The sequence below is a fragment of the Natator depressus genome, chromosome 24 (assembly GCF_965152275.1).
Source record: "Natator depressus isolate rNatDep1 chromosome 24, rNatDep2.hap1, whole genome shotgun sequence".
Taxonomy (NCBI): domain Eukaryota; kingdom Metazoa; phylum Chordata; order Testudines; family Cheloniidae; genus Natator; species Natator depressus.
The window spans coordinates 10,316,109-10,342,763 of NC_134257.1; the positions used below are offsets into that span (position 1 = coordinate 10,316,109).

The 26,655-nt window shown below is 59.5% G+C and overlaps 1 protein-coding gene across 2 annotated transcripts in view; it reads left to right on the forward strand.

Annotated features, from left to right (window-relative positions):
• LOC141977351 (sodium/potassium-transporting ATPase subunit alpha-2) overlaps window positions 1-26,655 on the forward strand; it is a 33,217-nt gene that overhangs the window by 1,602 nt on the left and 4,960 nt on the right. Inside the window, exons 1-16 of one of the 2 annotated variants that reach the window (XM_074938794.1) lie at window positions 6,303-6,326; window positions 9,125-9,229; window positions 11,136-11,195; window positions 12,123-12,326; window positions 13,411-13,524; window positions 14,992-15,126; window positions 16,096-16,213; window positions 17,033-17,301; window positions 17,463-17,661; window positions 20,499-20,608; window positions 21,613-21,747; window positions 23,433-23,622; window positions 23,821-23,996; window positions 24,482-24,618; window positions 24,698-24,848; window positions 26,023-26,191. In XM_074938794.1, coding sequence (XP_074794895.1) covers window positions 6,318-6,326; window positions 9,125-9,229; window positions 11,136-11,195; window positions 12,123-12,326; window positions 13,411-13,524; window positions 14,992-15,126; window positions 16,096-16,213; window positions 17,033-17,301; window positions 17,463-17,661; window positions 20,499-20,608; window positions 21,613-21,747; window positions 23,433-23,622; window positions 23,821-23,996; window positions 24,482-24,618; window positions 24,698-24,848; window positions 26,023-26,191 — 2,281 coding nt within the window. In that variant the 5' untranslated portion in view covers window positions 6,303-6,317. Of the gene's footprint in view, window positions 1-6,302; window positions 6,327-9,124; window positions 9,230-11,135; window positions 11,196-12,122; window positions 12,327-13,410; window positions 13,525-14,991; window positions 15,127-16,095; window positions 16,214-17,032; window positions 17,302-17,462; window positions 17,662-20,498; window positions 20,609-21,612; window positions 21,748-23,432; window positions 23,623-23,820; window positions 23,997-24,481; window positions 24,619-24,697; window positions 24,849-26,022; window positions 26,192-26,655 lie in introns of those variants that run through there. The other variant, XM_074938793.1, reaches the window with a different exon arrangement.

Below are 26,655 nucleotides of genomic sequence, written 5' to 3' on the forward strand. Positions count from 1 at the left end.
TGCTAATTAGTTCCCCAGAAGCTCAACTGCAGAGTGGGTTGATTTATTTGTGTATGTAGAACGGCCAGATCTGTAGGAAATGCCAAAGCCTGGGAACTTTTGTGGAGCATGAATTCATTAACTAGATTTATACACTGCTCCTAACACACGACTCACGGGAACCTGAAAGAAAACATGGGGAAAATGCAATACAGCAAACGGTGTTTAGAAGAAGGATTGATGAAGTGACAGTTTAGGAAGGCAGTGCGTAGACTAGGGAACTGGTAGTCAGGACTCCTGGGTTCTGGTCCCAGTACGGGGAGATGAATGGGGTCTAGTGATCAGAGCAGGGATCTGGTTGTCAGGACTCCTGGGTTCTGTCTCCAGCTCTAGGAGACAGTGGAGTCTAGTGGGTATAGCAGCACTGTCAGGACTCCTGGGTTCTGTTCCCAATCCTGTCACTGACTTATGGCGTGACCTTGGGCAAGCTACTTCACTTCAGTGTCACCAACTGGCTAATGCGTTTGTCTCCCTCTGGTGGGTGGATCCAGAATTGATCAGTTGTGTATCCTAGATCCTATAGTGCTTGTGGAGATTCGCCTCTGGCTCAGATGGCAGGGGGGCTAGGCCTTGGAAGGTGTGGGTTCCATCCCTGCTGTGCTTCTGAAGCCCCATAGCTGGGAAGTTCCCAGATGATCACAGGTTTGTTACAATTTTCATTCACCTTTGAAGTTCCCAAGTGGGAGGCACCATGGAGGGGCAAAAAGGATTTCGCAGGATTATTTTAATAGTATTTTTCAGCCAAGCAATAATCTTATACAGAAGGGAGAATGAAAACCACAGTGCCTGAAAAATAACTCTTCTCTTTAAACAGCTTCAATGGGGAAAACAATTTCCTGTGCCCACAGGAAGCGCTCAGAATGGGGGGACAGCAAGGAGACATGCATAGGAAACATACAGGGCTAAGAGTGGTCATAACCCTACAATAAGTGCTGCTTACGGGATAGAACCTGGTCTGCATGTGGGTGCATAGAACTGCCCGCATAGAGCTCAGCACAGGATTAGAGCCTTCAATAGCATTTAGCCTTCTTTTATTATCCGGAGCCCTTTGAAGAGGTTTGCCATGTGACTAGCTCTAGCTACAATACTTAGGGATGGCTGAAAATTTTCCGGTGAAATTTATTTTCAGCGGAAAATCGGGTTTTTGACTCAATATAATTTTTTGTGCAAAGGGTCGGCTTCCCGGACATTTTCTGGCCGTTTCCTGTTGAAAAAACCTGAAAACCGAAATATTTTGGCCAAGAAAGCACTTATTCCCCTTTTCTGAGCTCATTTTTCGTTATTTGAATTTCTGGTACAAAAAGGTGATTTTCCCATGGAAAATGTAGATGAAAAGGAATTTTTGGCCTGTTTTCATCAAAATTTTCCATGGCAAAACCACCCATTTTTTGAAAAGCTACATAAATACCGAATAACAACATCTTACATTGATACAGCATCTTGCAAGAAGAGATTTCACAGCTGTTGCTCTGGTGACACTTTTGGGGTCAGAGGAAACATAAATGAAGCAGGATGCAGTTTTTCACTGTTATTTCTCTGTGAGAACTGCCCCAATTGTCACATTTCTGTGTTCCGTGGCACCCCTGAAAACTTCACATCCGCAGCAGGACCAGAACTCTGATCCACCTGCTCCAAAACAACCCCTGAGCAAAAGGAGAATCCCCATTACCTAGGAGCAGTATGAAGCCTACGACACACAGCTAATTAGTTGGGATCCCAGCCAGTTGAAGGCAGTCATGCACAGATGCACTAGCCAGTTCATTGCACTGTTGAAAATGACAGCCAGCCAGATGCCACAGCAAAAGAAATATTACATGAGCATACTGCAGTGTCTTCGGGGAGACTCCTGATTGGGGCTGTCGAGGGACCAAAAGAAATGTGACCCCCCCCATTCAGAGACTCCACACTAGGGTCATGCTGAGCCCAGTGCCCGCTGGGACAGGATTTGGGGAATTTAGACAGTTCTTGCTGGGCAGATGTGGCCCCTAAAGCTCAGGGTCTGGCGCCTCACTCACAACTCTCTGTGCAGCCACCCGGGTATGGCACTTGCCTGCCAAGAGATGCCAGCTAGAAAGAGATGCAGGAGGGAGGATGGTGTAGATGAGCCACAGGGTCACGTCTTGACCCCCATCCCTGGGAATCATTGGCTTAGGGGAGATCTATGGAAAGGCACAGTGGACAGGGCTCAGGTGGGGATTCGGATCCAAACTCCATCGTAGGTCGGGCTCTGGCTGCCAGAGTCTCACGGGTGAGTGAAAGGACCCTATTGAAGGCACGGGACCCTTCTCGAGCCCCCTCCCCTTGAGACTCTTGGCATTCTGGGCAGACGTTAATTAAGCCACACAGCACCCTGTGTGGTCCCCTCCAGCTGGGGAAACCAAGCCACAGAGTCGAGCAGCGATTTGCTTAAGTTCTCACTACAAGTCAGTCACAGAAGCGGGAACAGAACCCAGGAGTCCTGTGACCCTCCTTGCAACCACCAGGCCCTGCTCCCGTCCCAGAGCTGGGAACAGAACCCAGGAGTCCTGGTACAGTCCAGCTCTGTACCTTGGGCATGGTGCAGGTGTATGTAAGCTCCCCAAGTCGGGGCTTTTTCTCATCTGGCCCCCAGCAACTCCCTGTATAGGTCTCTGCCCCACCCAGTCACCTGGAAGAGGCAAGGCACAGCTGGGGCAGTGTGTGGGGGTCTAGGACCTGTAATATTCTTCCAGGCCATTGGCCCCATGTAAATCCCAGCCTGGAGCTCTGGGCCCCCCTCTAGTGTTCGGGATCAGAGCTGCAGCCCCATGAGCATGGCTGGCTGAAGGAGCAAAACTCCTGTAATGGCCCTGATCCTGTGGCTAGTGCGCCCAGTGAGAGACTGGGGGTGGGGGACATGAGGAGCTCAGGATAGGGCCCAAAGCATCTAACTCACCTATGCTACTGACTACAGGCAGAGGCTCGTTCTGCCAGGTCTCCTCCTGCTGCTCGAAAGTCCCTCTATAGGGCATCGTTTGGCACTTGGAGGTTGTGAGGGAGGGGGCAGAGAGCTGGGGCAAGGGGGGTGGGGTGATATTCCCAGAGATATACCAGCTGTACCATGTGATGGTAATCCAGCCTCTACGACTGAAAGATAGGGGCTCCCACCTGTACTAGCCCAGCTTTGGGGGGCTTTTCTGCCCCCAGTCCAGAGCCCCCAAAGCAGGACAAGGTCCATGCTGGCTGCTTAGGGGGTGGTGCTGGTGACGGCAGGGGTGGCTGGCTGTAAGTGCCGTCTTTAAGTAATGTTCGCCTAACCGTGGTCATTAAAGATCCAGGGCGGCTTATGGCAAGAGGCAGTGTGTTAACCCTGGCGGCCTTGCCCACACACAGATGGGCATGGGGTTCTGTTCCGCTTGGCTGCTGCATCCACCCCCAGAGGGGGCTGCGTTTCGGCAGCTGGGGCAGCAGATCCTGGAAGGTGCTTTGGGATCTTTGCTGGGAGCAAGGGGTGGTCAAACAGAAGAGATTGCTCCTTAGCTATCTCCTCTCCGCACGGCGAAGGATCCCGAAGAGCCATGGAAACCACAGGCAGGACTCATGAACCCTGGGAAGTGCCTGGGAAGTGCCAGGACTATTCAGCCCTTTATATGGAGCAGAAAGGAGGCTCTATTCTCCCTTCCCCATTCATGGCCTGAGAGATGCTTTCTTCCTTGCTCTCTTTCTTCCTACAGGGGAATTTTTGGCTCAGACTCTCCTCCGGTCTCTGGAGACAGACATGACTTCCCTTCCAGACCAGCGCCCTCTGGCATCGCCCTGGGGTGGGTGCGGGGAGCCAGCTCCTTGCTGCCCTGATCATAAACCCCAGGAAATCATTCCCTAATTGGATCTGCCTCACCAAGTCAAATAGGATCCAGTCAAACATGGCCCCTGTCTGGGCTGCAAAACTGATCGAGTCGCCCTGGGGACCAGCTGTGTCCCAAGACTGTGAGATTCTGCCTGGACTGGCAGCACCAAACAGTGCCATAACTGGGCTACCGGGGCCACCCACATGGGCGGAGCCAAAAAGGGCAGGAGATATGTTTGTAAAATGCAAAGGGGGCCAAGGGTGGGGTGACCGACTCTCATGCTGCAGGGTGGGGAGCTGCAGGGGTCAGGAAGGATCTGTCATTGCCTATATGGCCAGGTGCAGGGGGAGGAGGGATGTTGGGCAGGAAAGTTGTATCTTGACAGCTGCTGACGCCGGGCTACTGCATGTATGAACCAGTGGCCTGTTCAGATATGGAGGAAAGTGGGCTACTAGACAGAGGGGCCAGGCGGCCTGATCCAGAGCAGGGGGCTGCTGGGTTAGATGGGCCAGGGGGTGTGATCTGGAGTGGCAAATCTGAGACTCCTTTAAGAGGGTGCACTCCAGCCTCCTACCCCGTCTTCTTAAGGAGCCTGCTGACCCAGACCCAGGCTCACGGCCTAGCTTTGGGGATAGGGGGCTGGACTCGGGCTGCCTTTGAAAAGGTTGGCTCTCACTGTGCTGCAGCAGATCCCCCTGGGCCTGCACCTGTCCCCCTCACTCTCACACTGTTACAGGCAGTTCCCAAGAGTGGAGCCGGAGGAAAGGGAGCCCGGCATGCTGGAGCTGGAGCCAGCGCCCCCATCCCCGGGGAAAAGTCTTCCGCTTCTGTTGATACAGGGGAAAGGGAGAGGCCCAGAGCCTGGGGCAGAAACCAGCGGGGCCTGTGAAGAGGGCACCCCCAAATCATAGCTGGGGCTGTGCAGAATGCACCCCGTAGTCGTGGCTGGGGGCAGGGAGACATGCTCTGGAAATGCACCATAATGCTACATGGGGAGTTGCAGTTGGCAGGCTGGCCTTGTCCAGGACTCTCCCCAAATTGTGGCTGCTTTAAGGGTACCTAACAGTTTCAATGCCTGCCTCCCTTCCCCCCATCCTACTCCCGCCCCCCCCACCCCCCGCCGTAACTTGACCCTTTGCTCACAGCAGTTGTTCTTGGCACTGGGGGGACTTTTCCATGACAGCACAGAGCCGAGATCCTCTTTATTTTCTGCCTTTGAATAAACGCTGCTTTTCCGGCTGCCTGGCCCCGCTCACACAAGCTGCGCACTCGAGTCCCCGTCTTCGACCCCCACATCGCCCATGGGGGCCCATGCCCCGCTAGGCTCCCTGATGCCCCACTGGTGCGGGGAGGGCCAGGGGAATCATCCCAGGTCATGCCAGTCTCCCTTCAAGCAACCCCAGCCCCTCCTCCCAGGGACCCGCAGTAATGAATCCCAGAACCCCCTAAGGAGCAGCCACCAGCCCAAAGCGGCAGGAACCAGGGGAATTCAGTGTCCCTGCTTTGGCAGAGCGTCCCTGGGGAGGGTGAAGTCACTGGCATAGCATGCAGGGCAAAGCGCTGTCTATGCCAGGGCAGCATTGGCAGGACAGCTAGAGGTCCCAGCTCCCCCTTCCCCCAGCCCCCATGTGTTATCTGGGGCTTGAGTTCGGTTCCCAAACACCAGCTGCCTCCCCGAGCTCTCTGGGCTGCTGGGCTCATAAACCGGGGCAGGAAGCTCCCGAGAGCGGGAATCCTGATGTGATTCCCACCACTCCCTGTGACCGCTGCGCGTGGGAATGCTGGGATAGGAATAGCCTCTCTCCTGGCATTCTGGCCCTGGGGCTCCTGCATGGAGCAGAAGCAGTCTGCCATCGTCAGAGCACCGCCAGCAGACTGGGGTCAGGGGCACTGGGAATGCCATCATCCACAGGGCCATGATCTTTTGCCCGTCCCTCGGAGGATCTTAAAGCACTTCACACTCATGTGCGAGCTGAGCCTGACACCCCTGGGAGGGGCATCAGGATCATCCCCACTTTGCAGAGGGGGAAACTGAGGCACAGAGCATGAAAGTGACTTGCAGGTCAGTGGCAGAGCTCAGAGGAGCACCCAGGAGTCCGGCCCATGTTAGCCACAAGCCCTGCATTTGGGAGGGAGTTGCCCAAAGTTCTGAACCTCATCTCAGCTCCAGTTTGAGCGCTGGGCGGGGAGCCAGTGTGACCCTGGCCTGCTGGAGAGCAGCCCCTGCCTCCAGAGCAGATCTTACTCCCAAGACCTTCCCCGGGCATGAGGCTCAGGTGTGCAGAAGAAGCCAACAGCCGTAAATTCTGTCAGAGTCTCCGTCAGTGTGAACTTCCCAGCACCCCTCCCTCCCAGACCCGCATCGGCCAGAGCACCTGGGACAGGCAGGCTGGCTGCTGAGCCTGGGGCTTCATCACCCGACCACTAGAGCCCCCAGATGTCTGCTCAGCTGCCCCTTCTGATGCCCTTCTGATGACCGTGGTGAGTAATGAGCCTGTTAGCACGTTTTTCAGGCATAGATCTCAAAGCGCTTTATAGTGGAAGGTCAGGATCATTTGTCCCATGTGGGGAAACTGAGGCACGGAGCAGGACCAACCAAAAATGAGGTCCCCTTGTGCAAGGTGCTGTACAAGCTCAGAATAGTGGCTAAATAGCGGCAGAGCCAGGAACAGAACCCAGGTGTCATAAATCCCACTAGGCCACACTGCTTAACCAACATAACCGCTCATTTCCTCTCGCCCTTTTTGTAGCTTTTTGCCTTTTTGCCGGTCTCCGGCCAGCCCCTCCTGATTGGTGTCCTGGGCCCCACATCAGACTGTACCACCAGCTGGCATCCCTGCCCCCGGGCTTTTCAGTACTATCGGTTGGGGAACCCAGCAGGCTCTTTCGAAAGCATGTTTGGAGCAACTGCTTCCCCCTGGCAGGGGAGACGCCCCGGCTCCCCCGCTGGGCTCCTTGCCAACAGCTGGAGTGCAGGCGGGTGTTGTCGCTGGCCATTCTTGGGACATCGGTCCAAGGGGCTGTAGGGCAACGCCTGGCCCCATCCCAAACTGGAGACCGCAGCAAAGATCCAGCATCTCCCCCGCCCCAGCTGAGCACCACAGACCCCACTGTGGGTCAGCAGTGGAGGGAGGAGTTCGTGGTATAATCCATTCCTGCACCCCACCCCCACCCCACCCCATCTGGTTGTTCCATGGGGAAGGCCAGTGGCCCATGGCATTGGGCGCAAGGCAGAAATGCTGCAATCCCAGAGCTGGCATCAGGCCAATGCTGATCCTCAGTGTCCCTTTAAGGGTGTATTTTGTGGGCTGTATTTTTCCCCTCTGGGGGCACTGGCTCCAGTCTGGTCCTGGGGCAGGACTGGCTGGCTTGTGGAGAGCAAAGGTGATGAGGAGCCATTTACCCCTAGGGCATTGGTTATAATGCAGCCCTCCAGCTCTAATTCAGGGGACTGTAAGGGGCTGGGCAACAGGACAGAAGCCTTTTCCCGCTGGGCTCCTGGCCCTAGCCTGGCCTCGGACTGGGAGGGCAGCTGGGCCTGGGGAAAGGAGCCTTGTACCTATAGATTGTTAGTGGCTCTTTGAACCCACCTCCCCCCTTGTGTCCTGGGTCCACAGCTGGAGGTAGCTTGAGCTGCTAGCCCCATGGTAGCTAAACCTCTGGGCCTGGAGGCGGGCAGGGGCCTGGGATCCAGGCGCTCACAGAGCCTCCCCACACGGGCCTTTGGGGAGGGATGCTCGGGGCTCTTTGCTGAGGGGGTTGCTGAGTGCTGGGGCTGACACAGAGACACCTGCGTCCAGCAGCATTCTAGACACCCGAATCAATCAGCTGCATCATGGCCTGAACTGTGAAATGAGTTGGCAGGTCTCAGCCCAGTGTGTTGGGGCGGCACCGCCTCCTCCCCGATCCTGATCGGCAGAGAGGCCGTGGAGTTAGCAGGCCATGGAGACTTGGTCCCTTCTCCATGGGTGCACTGTGATGGGATGGTTGGGGGTTGCGGGGAGTCGGCCCTGCCTGGGCTGCTCCTGCTCTGGGGTTACACGGAGCCTCCTCTCCAGGCCTGTCAAACCGGTGTCCTTCACCAGCACTCAATGCTTATGATCAGTCATTGTCTGTATTATGGTAGCGCCTCAGAACGCCACCCTTGCACCGAGACCCCCACGGTGCTAGGTGCTGTACGTTATTTATTAGGTGTATTACGGTAGTGCCTCAGTGTTCCACCCATGCACCGGGACCCCATGGTGCCAGGTGCTGTATGTTATTTATTAGGTGTATTATGGTAGTGTGTCAGAGCCCCAGCCACAGACCAGGACCCCATGGTGCTAGGCGCTGCACGTTATTTATTAGGTGTATTACGGTAGCACCTCAGCGCCCCACCCATGCACCGGGACTCCATGGCACTAGGCACTGTACGAACACAGAACAAAGAGACAGTCCCTGCCCCAAACAGCTTCCAATCTAAGTGTAAGATGAGAGGCAATTGGTGCAGAGAGACCCACAGACAGGGCAGCCCAAGGAAACATCCATTCTCCTGTTCCTGGCTGTACTCCCCCTTTTCTGATCTCTTGCAGCCAGACTTGGGATGGGGAGGGGAACACGACCCCCCCTCGTCCACTCATGGGTCTCGTCTCCCCCAGGCCTGACCTGCCACAGCAAGCTTGTGGGAGAGAAACCAGGAATCTCTCAGCCCTGCTGCAGGAGAAGCCGCTCCCTGGAGACCTGCGTAGGTTTTGTCTGAGGCCCAGAGCATCCGGGGACAGGACACTTGGGCTGTCCTGAGCTGCCAGGTGGCCAGAGCTAGGTTCTCTTCTGCGTTGGTTGCTCTGAAGTCCTGGCTGAGGACCTGGGGGGGGGGCCGCGGAGGGGGCTCTGTCTGCAGTGAGCTCATTCCCACTTGCCACCCAGCGCCTTCTGCCAGGGGGACACTCTGACCCGGTTCTGGATCTGAGCATCGCCAAAGATCAGACTTTGGCTCCACCAGCAGTGGGGATGGGCCCAGTGGGCATCCAAACTTCTCCAAAGGTCAGGGGTCAGGGGCCCCCTCTCCTGGGCTCCCAACATACAGACTGGCACCCCCTCGCCCACCAGGGGGTGACCACAGCCCACACAGTCCTGGGCTCCCATGCCTGCCTGTGACCTTCGTGCCGCGTGGCTGCCGTGGGTTGGGATGCCCCTCCTCCCTGCGTCTCTCTCCTCCCCGTGGGTCTGTGTGGCATCTGGGGTCCCCTGCCCACTGAGGTAACGCTACCCCTCTTTCTTCCCCACCCCTTCCCTGGCAGGTTGGGAGGGAGTATTCGCCGGCGGCAACCACCTCCGAGAATGGTGGTGGCAAGAAGAAGCAGAAGGAGAAGGAGTTGGATGAGCTGAAGAAGGAGGTGAACCTGGTAAGGATCCGCTCCATCCCATGAGCATTGCTTGGGGGCCGGGCTGTGTTCCCCACAAAGGCAGGTCACTCCCCCACGCTTATGTGGCTGTGAGGTTGCTTCCCCCCCATCCTTGCTAGATCTCGCTGATCACCCCTCTGATCAGCACCTAGCATCAGACACCAAGGCAGTAGGAGACCGAAACAGTGGGTGGAAGGATGGATGGATAGTGCAGATGGCTGGCTGCTGGATAGATGGATGGTGCAGGTGGATGGATGCATGGATGGATGGATGGATGGTGCAGGTGGGTGAGTGGATGGATGGGTGGATAGATTCTACAAATAAATAAGAAGCAAGAGGAAGACCAAGGACAAGGTAGGCCTGACACTCAATGAGGGTGGAAAAACAATGACAGAAAATGTGGAAATGGCAGAAGTGTTTAATGACTTTTTTGTTTCAGTTTTCACTGAGGCTAGTGAAAAGGCTAGTAGTGATTGGACGTCTAACATAGTGAATGCCAGTGAAAATGAGGTAGCATCAGAGGCTAAAATAGGGAAAGAACAAGTTAAAAATTACTTAGACAAGTTAGATGTCTTCAAGTCACCAGGGCCTGATGAAATCCATCCTAGAATACTCAAGGAGCTGACTGAGAAGATATCGGAGCCATTAGCGATTAGCTTTGAAAAGTCATGGAAGACGGGAGAGATTCTAGAGGACTGGGAAAGGGCAAATCTGGTGTCCATCTATAAAAGGGGGAATAAGGACAACCCGGGGAATCACAGACCAGTCAGTTTAACTTCAGTACCTGGAAAGATAATGGAACAAATAATTAAGCAATCAATTTGCAAACACCTAGAAGATAATAAGGTAAGATAATAAGATAATAAGGTAAATAAGACAATTTGCAAAATGGGAAATGACTGCCTAGGAAGGAGTACTGCAGAAAGGGATCTGGGGGTCATAGTAGATCACAAGCTAAATATGAGTCAACAGTGTAACACAGGTGCAAAAAAAGCAAACATCATTCTGGGCTGTATAGGAGTGTTGTAAACCAAACCCGAGAAGTAATTCTTCCACTCTACTCCATGCTGATTGGGCCTCAACTGGAATATTGTGTCCATTTCTGGGTGCTACATTTTTCAGGAAAGATGTGGACAAAGTCCAGAGAAGAGCAAAAAAAATGATTAAAGGTCTAGAAAGCATGACCTAGGAGTGAAGATTGAAAAAATTGGGTTTGTTGAGTCTGGAAAAGAGAAGACTGAGAGGGGACATGAGAACAGTTTTCAAGTATGTAAAAGGTTGTTACAAGGAGGAGGGAGAAAAATTGTTTTTCTTAAGCTCTGAGGACAGAACAAGAAGTAATGAGCTTAAATTGCAACAAGGAAGGTTTAGGTTGGACATTAGGAAAAACTTCCTAACTGTCAGAGTGGTTAAGCACAGGAATAAATTGCCCAGGCAGGTTGTGGAATCTCCATCATTGGAGATTTTTAAGAGCAGGTTAGACAAACACCTGTCAGGGATGGTCTAGATAACACTTAGTCTTGCCATGAGGGCAGGGCACTGGACTGGGTGCCCTCTCGAGGTCCCTTCCAGTCCTATGATTCTATTCTATGATTCTATGGATGGTGCAGATGGCTGGCTGGATAGATGGACGGATGGTGCAGGAGGGTGGGTGGATGAAGGGTGGGTACCATAGATGGACAGTGTCTCTTACACTCCAAATCTGCTTTCCCTGTATACTGTGGGTGGCTGGGGTCTCTCTGCCCCGGTGGCTCCAGGTGCCAGCCTCACCCCAGGAAGTCATGGACAGCAGGCCCTGATGAGCCAGTGCTCTGCCAGATGAGCCCTTTGGATCTGGTTCTGTTCCCAGGACATTCAGCTCTCTTGCTAGTCTCACTGTGACCTTCCCCCACCTCTCCCCTGGCAGGATGATCACAAGCTGTCTCTGGATGAACTGGGCAGGAAATACCAGGTGGATCTGTCCAGGGTAAGTCAGGATATGTCAGTGTCTGTGGGTTGGTGCCCCTCCCTCACATTGCCCTCTCCCCCACCACTCTCCCTCCCCATCACCCTCCACTCCCCTTTTGCCCCCTCCCCTCTCATCCCACCTCCCCTCTCCTTCCACCCCTCGCTCACCCTCCTCCCCATCACTCCTCGCTCCCTGCCTTCCAGTTTCCAGGCTGTGCTGCCATCCTGCCCTACACCACTGCCTGATGACAATCGCTGCAGCATCAGCCATCGCAGGTACCCTCCTGCTTCTCCCCCTCCCCCCCACCCCGCCATCTGACCTCAACCCCCTGGCAGATTTTGGAGAATTTGCCCTCACTCCTCCCTTAGGATGGGTCAGCCTGGTTTGGGCCCTGATTCCCAGGCTCCTGGGGTGCAGGTTCCAGGCAGTGTCCGGGCCACTCCATTCACCTGGTGCTCAGATCTACAGGGAAGGGTCCCCCCAGAAGCCCCACTGGGGGAGGGATTCCCCACCCAGAAGCCCCAGCAGACCCCTGGGGAAGATGAAGGCCCTTCCCCTGCAGTGTGAGTGGTTTGGCAGGGTGGGGGAGGGGCTTTTCTCTGGGACCCCTCCCCCTGCCCCCAAGCCTGGCTGCACCGAGCAGTGCAGGATTCAGGAGAACTGGCCCCCCAGGGCTCTGTGATGTAGGGGAGGGAGCCTTGGGTAGTGGCTCCGTTCCCTTCGCCAGCTGCTGAGTGCACTGGGTCCAGTGGGGAGGGGCCAACAGTGTGAAATGCCAGGGATATGGGGGCTCCTCCGGCTTTTGGGTGCTTTGAACCCTGGTAGCACGTAACTGGCTCTTTCTCTCTGTCCCTTCCTCCTTCCTCCCCGTTTTGTCGTTCCTCTGGGTTCTGTGTCACTCCTTCGCTCCCCTGCCATCCCTCCGAACCCCCTCTTCCTGGGCAGGGTCTGACCAACACCCGTGCAGCTGAGATCCTGGCGCAGGATGGCCCCAATGCCCTCACGCCCCCCCCGACCACCCCCGAGTGGGTCAAGTTCTGCCGCCAGCTCTTCGGGGGCTTCTCCATCCTGCTGTGGATCGGCGCCATCCTCTGCTTCCTGGCCTACAGCATCCAGGCCGTGATGGAGGATGAGCCAGCCAACGACAACGTGAGCCACATGACCCGGGGCAGATCAGACAGGGGCGGGGTGAACCAAGTCATTCTGGCCTGCGTCCCAGGGCTGGGTTCAGCTGGATTCTCCACCCCACACCTGGAGTTTCTGGGGGTTGAACAAACCTCTAAATGGAACCACACTGAAACTCCCCTGCTTCTGTCCTTCCCCTAACGCTGCGGTGGTGGTGGTGGGGGGATTCAGGGGGGACCCTCTGTCTGGCCTGAACTTGATGGGGGGTTTGGTCTTACCTAAGGGGTGTGACCAGGTTTTGCATGGCAGGGCCATAGAGTCTCATCCCAGCCTCCCAGAGATTTCTGAGAACCTGGCCTGGGCGCAGGGTCCGTGGGTCTCATCCGTTCGGTCAGCTCTGGGCTTTGATTCACCAAACTCAACCCAGACCAAGTGAGCAGCATCTCCTGGCCAAGGCAGGGAGAGCCGGGGTGAACTGGTCCCACCTGGACACTCCCAGCATTGGGGGATGGGTGAGGAATGGTTCACTGTCCCCCGGCATTGAAGGCAGGCTCCAAAATGACTCAGCCCTGTTTCCTAAATAAGAGCTGTAGTAACACACGCGGCAGCTCTGCCTCGGCAGCCGTCCCACCCGCACGGGAGACCTGCAAGTGCTGCAGTGAGCGAGGAAAGGGCTCCGGAGCGGGTACTCTCCCTTCACTCTCAGGGCTGGCCCCACAGCTCCAGTGCGGTGCTAGGGGGCACTGGGGGCTGCAGAGAATGGTGAGGGTGGCCCAGTCGGGGGCGCTCTCCCTGTGGAGCCAGTACTGAGCATAGTGGCCAGGGCCTCGCCTTTGGGATGAGACACCAGCCCAAGTCCCAGCTATTTGCGTTCATTAAGGAACCAACTTTTGATCTCAGTGGGGGTGTTAGCCCGGCCAAACTCCATCTCCAGGAATTACCTACTTCCCCTCACAGGGTCAGATATTTGTCACTTCCTGTCCTAAACTGCTGGGCAGCATCACTGTGCATCTGTTAAGCAGCTGCCGTGTCCCACCCCAGGGGTGGCTGCATTGCGGGAGTGGGTGAAGGAATCCCCTATGTCTGAACAGTCTCCTTCTCTCCCCAGCTGTACCTGGGCGTGGTGCTAGCTGCTGTGGTCATAGTCACTGGCTGCTTCTCCTACTACCAGGAGGCCAAGAGCTCCAAGATTATGGATTCCTTCAAAAACATGGTACCACAGGTAGGAGCCCCCCTCTCCCATCCTCTGCACCCTGCTGGCACCACATGGCATGGAATGGGAGGAGACTGACCACCGGAATAAAGGCAACTCAGGCTGGAAGGGTCATGGTCAAGCTACAAAACATTGATTGCAACAAACCCACAGCTACCTAGGAGTGCCCACTTCATGGGGGATAGAACCTGGGTCTTCCTGCCCTAAGGCCCAGCCTCCTGAGCTAGAGGAGGATCCTCACTGACTGCTAGCAATATAGGACCTATGAGACACAGCCAAGCAGTTCTGATTCCATCCAGTAGAGGGAAGAATTTTCCCCTCTTAGCCTCCCTTTTGATCCTAAATCTCTTTGGCAGGAGAGACAACCAAGCAGCACAAGTGGAATCTGGATTGGGGACACCTGTAAAGGCTTGGGGCAGGGTCTGGGGTTTTGGTCCATTTGGGAAACATGGGTCCAAGTCCAGTTTCAGGGTGTTAAGATCTCGGCCGGTCCCCTGCAGCGGGTAACCCAGCCAGAGTGGTTCCCTGGCTCCCTCTAGTGGTGGCCGGGCCACAAATAGGAGTTGATGAGCCCGCAACAGCCATGGGGAAATGGCCTTTTAGCTCAGTAGCAGCAGATGTCTTTAGACCCAGAGTTCCCAGATTCCAGGGGTGTTGCAAGAGCTGTTGTTGCAGAAATATCCCAGGCCATCGCTGAGTGATGGGAGAGGAGAATACAGAGCTGGAGGCTCTCCAGGGGTCCTTGAGCCCGTCTGGGGGATCCACCTCCTCCCTGAGCTGGCAGCGCAGACACGGGGCCATTTCTGAGTCTGGACGCAACCGTGCTCAGCTTTTGATTTTGTCCCTACCTCTCCGTGCTTCCTCCTTCCAGCCAGTCTCTGAAACGCTGCATTGATGGGCTGGGATCCCCCTCTCCCGCTGGCAGAGTCACCCCACTGAAGTGGAGAGAGATCAGAATCAGGCCGGTGCCATGCCTTGCCTGGCTGGCAGCAGGAGAGCCCGCAAGGCAGGCGTTCCCAGCCCGGAGAGAGAAGATCCTAATGGAGCTGATTGCTGAGCACTAGGGGTGGTGGGGACAGAGGAGCAGCTGCAGTGGTGGGTGGGCAGCACTTCCCTCTGCTGGCTGGAAGAGGGGGCGCAGCTGTGACCCCCCGACACACACTGTGAGACCAGAACTCCACTGGGAGTTCAGCTGAGCCCAGCAGCAGGCCAAGCCCTGGGTAAGGGTGGGGGTGGGCTCAGGACACGCCAGCGCAAGGTAAACCACGTGCACTTGCAGCTTTGCTCACAGCTTCCGCCGGCAGGACCGTTCTGCAGGGCTCTCCCACGAGGGGCTGGGACCCATCAGGTCAGATGGGAGTCAGCGGTGCGCAGCAGGCTGGGGCGTTACAGGGGGCTCCAGGGTGCAGGAGTTGGGTGCACCTTTTGCCTTTACCTCCTCTTGCCTTTACCTCTCCTTCCGGTTGTGTTGGGCAGCAAGCCCTGGTGATCCGGGAGGGCGAGAAGATCCAGATCAACGCTGAGAACGTGGTGGTGGGAGACCTGGTGGAGGTGAAGGGGGGAGACCGGGTCCCTGCCGATCTGCGCATCATCTCCTCCCATGGCTGCAAGGTGAGGATGGCGGGACTGTGCCCTGGGCTGGTGTGGGGGCTTCATAGGCTAGAGGAGAGGGAGGCATGGCCGGCTATAGGGCAGCCAGTGCTGCTCTATTTAGCCTTGTGGACTGACAGGCCAGCTGGACAGATGGACCCTACTTTGTCGATCTTACATGAAAAGGCTAAAGAGGCCTTGCTGCTCTCGTGGCTGTATGAGATCTACCCACAGGGCCATAAAGGGTGATATTGGTGTCTGCCTTCTTGGAGGGGCCGCTGCGGCACACCCCACGGGTAGCAGGCTATGTCAGGACAGCCTGGGGGAGGTTGCAGGGTCTCGGCCCGGCCCAATCTCCAGGTCCCATGGGAGTCCAGGACTCCCCTGCAGGGATGGGGTGAAAGTGGAGGCCGTGCTGTCCCTGTATGCCCGGCTGCAGCATGGCCAGCCCCTTGAGGGAGCAGCACTGCCAGCCCAACCTTGGCACCCTCGGAAACCCCCCAGCCTGCCCTGATAAGGGCCCTAATGCCTCCCCTGCCCCACGATGATAAGCACCCCGAATCCAACCCTCCCCATACCAGCTGCGGAACCCCTCCCCTCTTCCATCCCCAAGCTTGAGCGTCCACATTCTCCCCCGCCCCCCCTCCAGCAGCGCAGCTGCCAGGCGCCCGCAGTGAGCTGCGTGGGATGAGGGAACCTGCCAGCAGCCCATGGTCTCTGCAGAGGGCCCCGTGGGAACTGGTGCTGAGGATGGGGGGCACTCGAGAGGTGGGACATGGGATCCCCAAGAGTAGGGGGGGTGTCCCAAGAGTAGGGGGGGTGTCCAACTGTCTATTCGGGCAGAATCGGAGCTTATAGGCTGATGCCAGTGACGGGGCAGGGGACTGATAATGACTGGGGCAGATTGCCCCCGTGCTGTCTGTCTGTTCCTCCCATCTCTGTCTCTTTTGGGCCCCGAGGCCCCTGACCGGCCTCCCGTTTCCTCGGCAGGTAGATAACTCCTCCCTGACGGGCGAGTCGGAGCCACAGACCCGCTCCCCCGAGTTCACCCACGAGAACCCCCTGGAGACCCGCAACATCTGCTTCTTCTCGACCAACTGTGTGGAAGGTGAAGGGGGGAGGGGGCCACCTAGTTCGCTCAATTTAGGGCCTGGCCCTGGATCTGCAGTTCTGCCCCACGTGCCCCCCGGCACTGAGCCTGGAGCGGTTATGGAGCCCTGAAATCAGTGTGCTTTGGGGAGGGGTGGTGATGAGGAATCAGAGGGGCGGGGGGGACTGAGCAAAGGGCAGTTGAAATGGCCAGACTGGGGGGAAATAAAAGGGGTTATTGCCCCCAGGGCAGCCTAACCCCAAAATTGCAGAGGCAGTTCCCAGGAGGGTGCCCGGGCAGGCGACTGAGCCGTGATGCCAGGAAGGTCTGGCCATGACACACAGACCACTGTGCTGAGAGACGGGCCACAGGGAATGCTGTGCTGAACAGAGAGCCCTGGAGGCTGGGGGGCCCGTTGCTCAGAGAAGGGCCTAACCCTAGAGACAAGCCAGGCCTCAACCCTTGCCAGGCCCATCACCCACCCAATGGATGGCACGCGCTTGCCTACTAAGAGTGAGGGGCTTCGTCCAGTCCTGATGCTGAAAACAAGGGGCCAGCCTGGTGGGATGGGCTGAGACCCCCACAAGCTCGTTGCACAGAATAGCCACCAGGCAGGGTTCGAGTGGATCCCTGGAGGTACAAAGGCTCGTGGTCCAGGGCTGAGAGGATACCCAGGGCCCAATCAAGTGGTGCATGGGGGAGTTGCATCAATGTTGGGGTCCCTCAATCCTCGGTCCCTCCTGAGCCCCCTCCCAGCCCCGAACCCCTCACCCCAGTTCCAGTCTTCCCCACAGAAGTACTTGAAATACCTGTCCCCCTCCCCCACCACTGCACTAGGCACTGCCCGGGGCATCGTCATATCGACCGGGGACCGCACAGTGATGGGCCGCATCGCCTCGCTGGCTTCGGGGCTAGAGGTGGGCCGCACCCCCATCGCCATGGAGATCGAGCACTTCATCCAGCTCATCACCGGGGTGGCCGTCTTCCTGGGCCTCTCCTTCTTCATCCTCTCCCTCATCCTCGGCTACACCTGGCTGGAGGCCGTCATCTTCCTCATCGGCATCATCGTCGCCAATGTCCCGGAGGGGCTCCTGGCAACCGTCACGGTAACAGGTTCCGCTCCTGCACTGCCCAAGGGCGGGGCTGGGTGGCTGGCCAGGCCCCTCGGGCACAGCCAGGGCAGGGCGATCTGACCACACTGGCAGTACCGGGTGCAAATCCTGCCCCTGCCTCACCTGCTCTGACCCCCCTCTCCCCTGGCCCACAGGTGTGTCTGACCCTCACCGCCAAGCGCATGGCGCGCAAGAACTGCCTGGTGAAGAACCTGGAGGCGGTGGAGACGCTGGGCTCCACCTCCACCATCTGCTCCGACAAGACGGGCACCCTCACCCAGAACCGCATGACGGTCGCCCACATGTGGTTCGACAACCAGATCCACGAGGCTGACACCACCGAGGACCAGTCTGGTGAGAGACCATCGCTGCTACCTGCCACCTGCTCCCCCTGCCCTCTCTACCTGTGCCCCCTGCCATCTGTGCCATCACCACTCCACCACCTCCTTCCCCTTCACCAATGCCGTCACCACCCTGGCGTACCTGCCCACACCCCCACCACTCATGCTCCTCCCACACCATTGTGTCCTTCTGCCTGCCACTACCACCACTGCCCGCACCCCTGGGACTGCCACCACCGCCCACACCCCACCCGCACCCCTGTCGCTATCACCACCACTGCCCGCACCCCTGGGACTGCCACCACCGCCCACACCCCGCCCGCACCCCTGTTGCTATCACCACCACTGCCCACACCCCTGGGACTGGCACCACCGCCCACACCCCACCCGCACCCCTGTCACTATCACCACCACTGCCCGCACCCTGGGACTGCCACCACCGCCCACACCCCGCCCGCACCCCTGCCGCTATCACCACCCCTGCCCGCACCCTTGGGACTGCCACCACCGCCCACACCCCGCCCGCACCCCTGCCGCTATCACCACCCCTGCCCGCACCCCTGGGACTGCCACCACCGCCCACACCCCGCCCGCACCCCTGCCGCTATCACCACCCCTGCCCGCACCCTTGGGACTGCCACCACCGCCCACACCCCGCCCGCACCCCTGCCGCTATCACCACCCCTGCCCGCACCCCTGGGACTGCCACCACCGCCCACACCCCGCCCGCACCCCTGCCGCTATCACCACCACTGCCCGCACCCTTGGGACTGCCACCACCGCCCACACCCCCACCCGCACCCCTGCCGCTATCACCACCACTGCCCGCACCCTTGGGACTGCCACCACCACCCACACCCCGCCTGCACCCCTGCCACTATGACCACCGCTGCCCGCACCCCTGGGACTGCCACCACCGCCCACACCCCGCCCACACCCCTGCCACTATCACCACCACCGCCCACACCCCCGCCCGCACCCCTGCCGCTATCACCACCCACCACTGCCCGCACCCCTGGGACTGCCACCACCGCCCACACCCCGCCCGCACCCCTGCCGCTATCACCACCCCTGCCCGCACCCTTGGGACTGCCACCACCGCCCACACCCCCACCCGCACCCCTGGGACTGCCACCCCTGCCGGTATCACCTCCACTGCCCGCACCCCTGGGACTGCCACCACCGCCCGCACCCCCACCCGGACCCCTGCCGCTATTACCACCACTGCCCGCACCCCTGGGACTGCCACCACCGCCCACACCCCGCCCGCACCCCTGCCATTATCACCACCACTGCCCGCACCCCTGGGACTGCCACCACCACCCACACCCCGCCTGCACCCCTGCCACTATGACCACCACTGCCCGCACCCCTGGGACTGCCACCACCGCCCGCACCCCCACCCGGACCCCTGCCGCTATTACCACCACTGCCCGCACCCCTGGGACTGCCACCACCGCCCACACCCCGCCCGCACCCCTGCCATTATCACCACCACTGCCCGCACCCCTGGGACTGCCACCACCACCCACACCCCGCCCGCACCCCTGCCACTATCACTGCCACCTAAGTCTAAGATGACGCTAGCACTTTGCTGGTAAAACTTTTGTCAGTCGGGGTGTGAAAAAAAACACACCTCTGGCCGACGTAAGTTTCACTGACAAAAGCACCAGTGTGGACAGCCATAGCTCCTGCTGCTCGTTGGGGTGCTTTAATTATGCCGGCAGGAGAGCTCTCTCCTGTCGGCCCAGAGCGGCTACATGGGAGATCTTACAGTGGTGCAGCTGTAAGGTGTGAAGTGTAGACATAGCCTGAGCCTGCCCTGAGAGCAAACTGTCTGTCTCCACACACTGGGTAACAATGCAGCATAGAGGGGAAACTGAGGCACAAACAGGACTCATACAAATATTACAAAATATTCCCACTTCGTCACACTCCCCCACTGCGTGTGCCCTCACCCCCCATCCCTACCCATGCCCCATGCCAACTGCACCTATCCTCTCACACAACGCCCCCATTGTGTGACCTTACCCCCTTCATCTCTTCCCATGCCCCCCATTACCACCACTGCCTGCACCCCCCATCTCCACCCATGCTTTCACCCCCCACCACTGTCCCCTCACCTGTGCCCTCGCCCACCTGTCACCTGTCATCACCACCCACATGTCATGGCTCTGTACCCTACACCCATGCCCCCTGTGCCTCCTGCCACCCCATCCGTGCCCCCTGCCACCACCTTCACTCTGGCTACCAGCACCCCTAACTCATCATCTTGCGCATCCCCCTGCCCCAGCCGTCCTTGCCTCCCCCGACCTGCATCTGTCTAACCCCTGGTGCTGCCTCAGAGCAGGGCTGAGGTGGGGGTACAGGGGGGAACCTGTGGCACTGCAGGGTCAGCTGTGCTGAGCCCCAGAGTGTGCCCTGGGCAGGGCCTGCAGGGTGGATGTGACAAGCCCTCGCACACAGCACCTGTGTTCCATGTTCCTCTCCCGAATTCCTGGCTCTTCTTTCCCTTGTTTGCCTCTGTCTGGGTTCGATCCCATGGGACCTGACTTCGGGCAGCTCTGGTTTGGAGGCCTGGGCACCTCCCAGGAGCAGGATCTGCTGGATTAGAGATTGTAGGAAAGATCCTGGCTACTCCATCCCGGCCTCTCCTGGCAGGGGATGGTGTAGGGGGTGGGGCAGGAGCACTGGCTGTGGGGGGAGTTCCTGACTTCTCCAGCCTTGGCCAGCAGGGGGCACTGTACATGACAATGCTGCAGCCAGGCAGTGGGGCTCAGCTTGCGGCTCCAGTCCTATGGTCGGGAGTCAGGGAGGGGTCATGTGGCTGACTGGTGTGTCTCCTTCCAGGTGCGACCTTCGATAAGCGCTCGCCCACCTGGGCGGCCCTGGCCCGCATTGCCGGCCTGTGCAATCGAGCCGTATTCAAGCCAGGCCAAGAGAACGTCTCCATCTCCAAGGCAAGCTGGATTCCCGGACCCCACCCCTCACTCCCGGGCTCCCTGCATGGCTCCCACAAGTGAGATGGGTCCCAGCGCTGAGCACACCAGAATTCCCAGGGGATATGGGCTCTGAAGGTCTCCCCCTGTCCCTCCATGTCCTTCACGCTGCTCTGATCCCTGCCTGGGGCACCACGTGAGCACAAGGAGGGGGCCGTGAGGAGCTGCACTGAGGTGGGATCTTGGCATCCCACAGCCACAGCCGTCTGGCCATAGCCAGATGGGCTCAGAATGCCCAGGGGGCCTGGACAGCCCCCAGCCTCTGCCACGCTGCCAGAGCTCTGTCCTGCCCGGACCCCTGGCCTGGGAGCTGGCCTCAGAGCACACAGGGCCAGCCTGGGGAGAGAGCAGCCCATGGGAGTGTGCTTTCCTAGGACCAGATCCCAGAGCCAGGGGCTGTTCAGTCTGACCCGTAGCCCGTGGCTGGGTTGTTCCCTGCCTCCGCAGGATTGTCAGCCTCAGAGCAATGCCCAGCAAGCCCCATAGGCCGTTCGCCAGCCGCGCCAGATCAGACTAATACCCACCGAACCCCACGGCCCATCCACCAGCAATGCCCTGTAAGCCCCATAGCCCATCCACCTGTTGTGCCAGACCAGAGCACGCACACCTCCCCTCCCATTGGCCAGGGACCCACTACCCCAGCCACGCCTCCCCCACCCCACATTGACTGTGGCCCCACCTTGCCTCCTCACCCATTGGCCATAGCCTTCCCCCACTTCCACATCCATTGGCCTCTGCCATGCCTCCTCTTCCATTGGTCATGGCCTCACCCTGCCTCCCCTCCTATTTGCTGTGACCCCAGCCACACCTTCCCTCCTGTTGGCCAGGGCTCCACTACCCAACCCCATCCATTGGCCATGGTCATGACTGCCCTCCCATTGACCATGACCCCAGACGCACCTCTCATCCCTTCACCCCACCAGTCTGCCCTTGCCTTGCACTGATGGCCCCTCTCCCCTCGGCAGCGGGACACAGCGGGCGACGCCTCCGAGTCGGCCCTGCTCAAGTGCATCCAGCTCTCCTGCGGCTCCGTCAAGAAGATGCGGGACAAGAACCCCAAAGTGGCAGAGATTCCCTTCAACTCCACCAACAAGTACCAGGTGGGCTGGGGCATGGGTCCGGGGCTCAGAGGGGCACAAGCTGCATTGATGTGGGCACAGATCAGGAACAATCTGTGGGGTTGGCGGAGGGGTCAGTGTGCGACTGGGAGGGAATCGGGCTGTGGCTTGGAGATGGCATTGGGGATAAGTGTGGGAATGCAATGGGCCTACGGGAAAGTTGTGCCCCTTGGAGGAGCCATGCAGTGGGGGTGCTGGCCACTTGGCTCCCAGCCCCACAGCATCCTCAGCCCCCAGCTGTGCAGTGGGGTGCTGGCCACTCAGCTCCCGGTCCCACAGCATCCTCAGCCCCCAGCTGCTCAGTGGGGTGCTGGCCACTCGGCTCCCTGCCCCACAGCATCCTCAGCCCCCAGCTGCACAGTGGGGCCCTGGCCACTCGGCTCCCGGCCCCACAGCATCCTCAGCCTCCAGCTGCACAGTGGGGCGCTGGCCACTTGGCTCCCAGCCCCACAGCATCCTCAGCCCCCAGATGCGCAGTGGGGTGCTGGCCACTCGGCTCCCGGTCCCACAGCATTCTCAGCCCCCAGCTGCACAGTGGGGCGCTGGCCACTCGGCTCCCGGCCCCACAGCATCCTCAGCCTCCAGCTGCACAGTGGGGCACTGGCCACTTGGCTCCCAGCCCCACAGCATCCTCAGCCCCCAGCTGTGCAGTGGGGTGCTGGCCACTCGGCTCCCAGTCCCACAGCATCCTCAGCCCCCAGCTGTGCAGTGGGATGCTGGCCACTCGGCTCCCGGTCCCACAGCATCCTCAGCCCCCAGCTGCGCAGTGGGGCGCTGGCCACTTGGCTCCCAGCCCCACAGCATCCTCAGCCCCCAGCTGTGCAGTGGGGTGCTGGCCACTCGGCTCCCGGTCCCACAGCATCCTCAGCCCCCAGCTGTGCAGTGGGATGCTGGCCACTCGGCTCCCGGTCCCACAGCATCCTCAGCCCCCAGCTGCGCAGTGGGGCGCTGGCCACTCGGCTCCCAGACCCACAGCATCCTCAGCCCCCAGCTGCGCAGTGGGGTACTGGCCACTCGGCTCCCAGCTCCACAGCATCCTCAGCCCCCAGCTGCGCAGTGGGGCGCTGGCCACTCGGCTCCCGGTCCCACAGCATCCTCAGCCCCCAGCTGCGCAGTGGGGTACTGGCCACTCGGCTCCCAGCTCCACAGCATCCTCAGCCCCCAGCTGCGCAGTGGGGCGCTGGCCACTCGGCTCCCAGCCTCCCAGTCCCTCAGCATCCCCAGTCCCCAGCTGAGCCAGCTGAGCTTGGCTGTTGCCAACATTCGTTCAGCAGATTCAATCCCCATGGATAATAGTTGGGCATAGACAAGAGGCTGCACTCTGGCCAGAGACCAGCTCCCAGCCACAGCCTGCTGAGCCCCCAGACACAGGGCCAGGAGGAGCTGGAGGGAGGAAGGGAGCCCCAGGCCTGCTCAGGCTGTGTGTGCAGGGAGAGCAGCCGGGGCAGAGGCCGGGTGAGGAGTGACACTGGGATGGGATGCAGAGGAGAGCAGGTGAGTTGGAGGCAAAAGGATGGGAGGACCTAGAGAGACAGAAGAAAAGGTCCTGGGGCGGCCATGCGGGGAGTGGCAGGGGACTCGGCCGCTTGCGGGGTGCAGCGCTGGAGGGAGGCAAGCCCCGTCCTCCCAGCGTGGCTCCCCCTAGCCGACTCCCCCTTGTGTTCCAGCTCTCCATCCACGAGCGTGAGGACAACCCCGAGGGCTACTTGCTGGTGATGAAGGGCGCGCCGGAGCGCATCCTGGACCGCTGCTCCACCATCCTGGCGCAGGGCCAGGAACTGTCCCTGGACGAGGAGATGAGAGATGCCTTCCAGAACGCCTACCTCGAGCTGGGCGGGCTGGGGGAGCGAGTGCTGGGTGAGGGCACCCGGGCACTGTGGGGGGGAGGGCTGGGGGTGGGTACACGGGGGGAGATTGTGAAAGAGCGAACACCGTGCGTGCGTGCGTGTGTGTGTGCAGGGGGGATTGGGAGTAACAACAGGGCAGGGATGCTTGTGCACGGGGTTGGCGGGGGTGTCTGGCTGTGGCTCACGCTGGCGCTCTCGGCTCTCCCAGGCTTCTGCCACCTCCACCTGCCCCAAGACAAGTTTCCCCGGGGGTTCAGATTTGACGCAGACGAGATCAACTTCCCCACCACCGGCCTGTGCTTCGTGGGGCTCATGTCCATGATCGACCCGCCCCGGGCGGCTGTGCCTGACGCTGTGGGCAAGTGCCGGAGCGCAGGGATTAAGGTAAGGCCCTTAGGCAGAGATCTCATTGCCAGGTCAGGCGAGCCCATACTCCAGGCTGGGGGCAGAGCAGCCCACGCAGGTGGGGCCATGCGGACAGCCAGCTTGGCTTGCTGCCATGCTGGATACAAAGCCAGGGACCCTGTGCGAAACCCAGCAGGCATGATGCCTTGGCCCAGACACTGCATTGTCAGGAGCAGAACCCACTGGCTCCTACTTTAACCACTAGACCCCACTCCCCGCTGTGTTTAGGAGTCCTGTTTCCAGCTACCATCCCCAGTCTAAAAACTCGACCTTGCTCCCCTCCCAGAGCTGGGAATAGAACCCAGGAGTCCTGGCTCCCAGCTGCCCTGCTCTTACCACTAGTCCCTACTCCTCCCAGAGCTGGGAACTGAACCCAGGAATCCTGGCTCCCAACTCCATTGCCATGGCATTGGGCCCTGCACATCAGTGTCCATGTCTTGATTGCTGCGTGGCTCCACCCCCAGGTGATCATGGTGACCGGTGACCACCCCATCACCGCCAAGGCCATCGCCAAGGGTGTGGGCATCATCTCCGAGGGCAACGAGACGGTGGAGGACATTGCAGCCCGGCTCAACATCCCCGTTGGTCAAGTCAACCCTAGGTAGGCTGGCCCTGGCTCCCAGGGTCCCCCGTCCAGGCTGTGGGGAACTGGCCAGCCCTGATGCTGTCTCACCCTACAGGGAAGCCAAGGCCTGTGTGGTGCACGGCTCTGACCTCAAGGACATGACTGGGGAGCAGCTGGACGAGATCCTCAAGAACCACACGGAGATTGTCTTTGCCCGCACCTCCCCCCAGCAGAAGCTCATCATCGTGGAGGGCTGCCAGAGACAGGTGAGAGCCTGTGCCCTGTGCGGGATCCCTGAGCACTCAGCCTGCCCCCTGCTGGCCAGCCTGACCCACACACCTGCCCCACTGGGGAGGCCTAGGCCAGTGCCCCCCAGGCTGCACGCCCCCGGGGATGGCTCTCAGCCTCGGTCACTCTGAACAGCTGGCTGGCCAGTGCAGCCAGGTAGGGAAAGGTCCCTGCCCTTCCAAAACTTGCCACTCTGCCCTGCTTCTAATAGAGCCGGGCACTATGGGTTAGTGATCCCCAGGGGAATTGCTATGGATACCACAGCACTCGTGTGTCCATGGGTTGAGCTGCGCCCAGCTGGCATGAAGGCTCGGTGCCATCTGGGCAGCTCTGCTCTCCTCCAGATGGTCGCCGTGCGGTCCAGCTCCTAACCGGCAAGCTCAGAGCCATGCCCACAAGGGCCACCCCCTCCCCTAGCGCAGAACCCCCAGGACATAAAAGGGGAGTAATTGCTCTAGCCACTAGACTCCACTCCACTCCCAGAGCTGGGAATAGAACCCAGGAGTCCTGACTCCCAACTGCCCTGCTCAAACCACTAAACTCCACTCCCCATCCAAATCAGGACTAGAACCCAGGAGCCCTGGCTCTCAGCCCCCCACTGCTGTAACCTCTAGACCCCCCTGCCCATCCGGAGTAAGAAATAGAACCCAGGAGTCCTGACACCTAGGCCTCCCCGCTGTGACCAATACCTGCCAATCCCCTCCTGGAGCTAGAAGTAGAACTCAGGGGTCCTGTTCCCTCCAGCCTTTCTTTCACCCCCAACCCATGCAGCCCCTTGTAGCTCAAGGACTCACTCACCAGCCCCATCTTTGGGGGGGCGGGAGGCAGGAGCCCCTCCTGCCTAGCCCCGAGCCCTGCGATGTGTGGTGGGGATTGGGTGACAGTCCCGGGGCGAATGCAGTGACTTGTGCCATGTTTGGCCCAAACATCAATGCTATCTGGGCAGGAGGGACCTGGCCAGGATTGGGCGTGTACATCCCCTCCAGCCCCACAGCACCCCATACAGCGCTGTTGTGCAGTGGAACCAGTGCCCCCTGCTTAGTAACCCCCCCCACAGTGCCCTTTCCTTGGGGGTCTCCCACCCTGCCCAGCTCCCAGCTTGAGGGCTGGCACTGCCCCCTCCCGGTGCTGATCCTGCCTCTCCCTCCTTAGGGGGCCATCGTGGCCGTGACAGGGGATGGCGTGAACGACTCGCCCGCCCTGAAGAAGGCCGACATCGGCATCGCCATGGGCATCGCCGGCTCCGACGTCTCCAAGCAGGCGGCCGACATGATCCTGCTGGACGACAACTTTGCCTCCATCGTGACGGGGGTGGAGGAAGGTGGGTGCCCAGGCTAGTGTGGGGGCAGGGAGGCTGGCAGTGACCTCCCTCCCTGCATCCCTCTCCCTGTTCCCTCAAACCCAGCCAATTTGTGACCTGGACATCAACCAAGCACCAGGCAGGCACCAGGATCCAGGGCACCCGAAGACGTGGGCCTGGCACTGGCTCGCCCAGCCCAGCCCCCGCCCCAGATCAGCCCCCTGCTGCCTTGCTGTGGGGAGTGCTGGGGCAGTCCTCCAACAACAGAGCCCTGATGGGTGCCCAAAGCTCCCCGAGCTGGCTGGAGCAAGCTGTGTGCCGGCCCACGCCAGAGTAGGCTGGTGCTGCTGGGCTTGGAGCCTGGCCCGGTGTCACTGTCTCTGGGCCAGACTGGCACCCGGTATGCTGAAAGTGGAGGAAGCTGATGTTGCCACTGCCCTGATTGTGCCAGGCCTTGCCAGAAGCAGCAACACGGCATTCCCCGC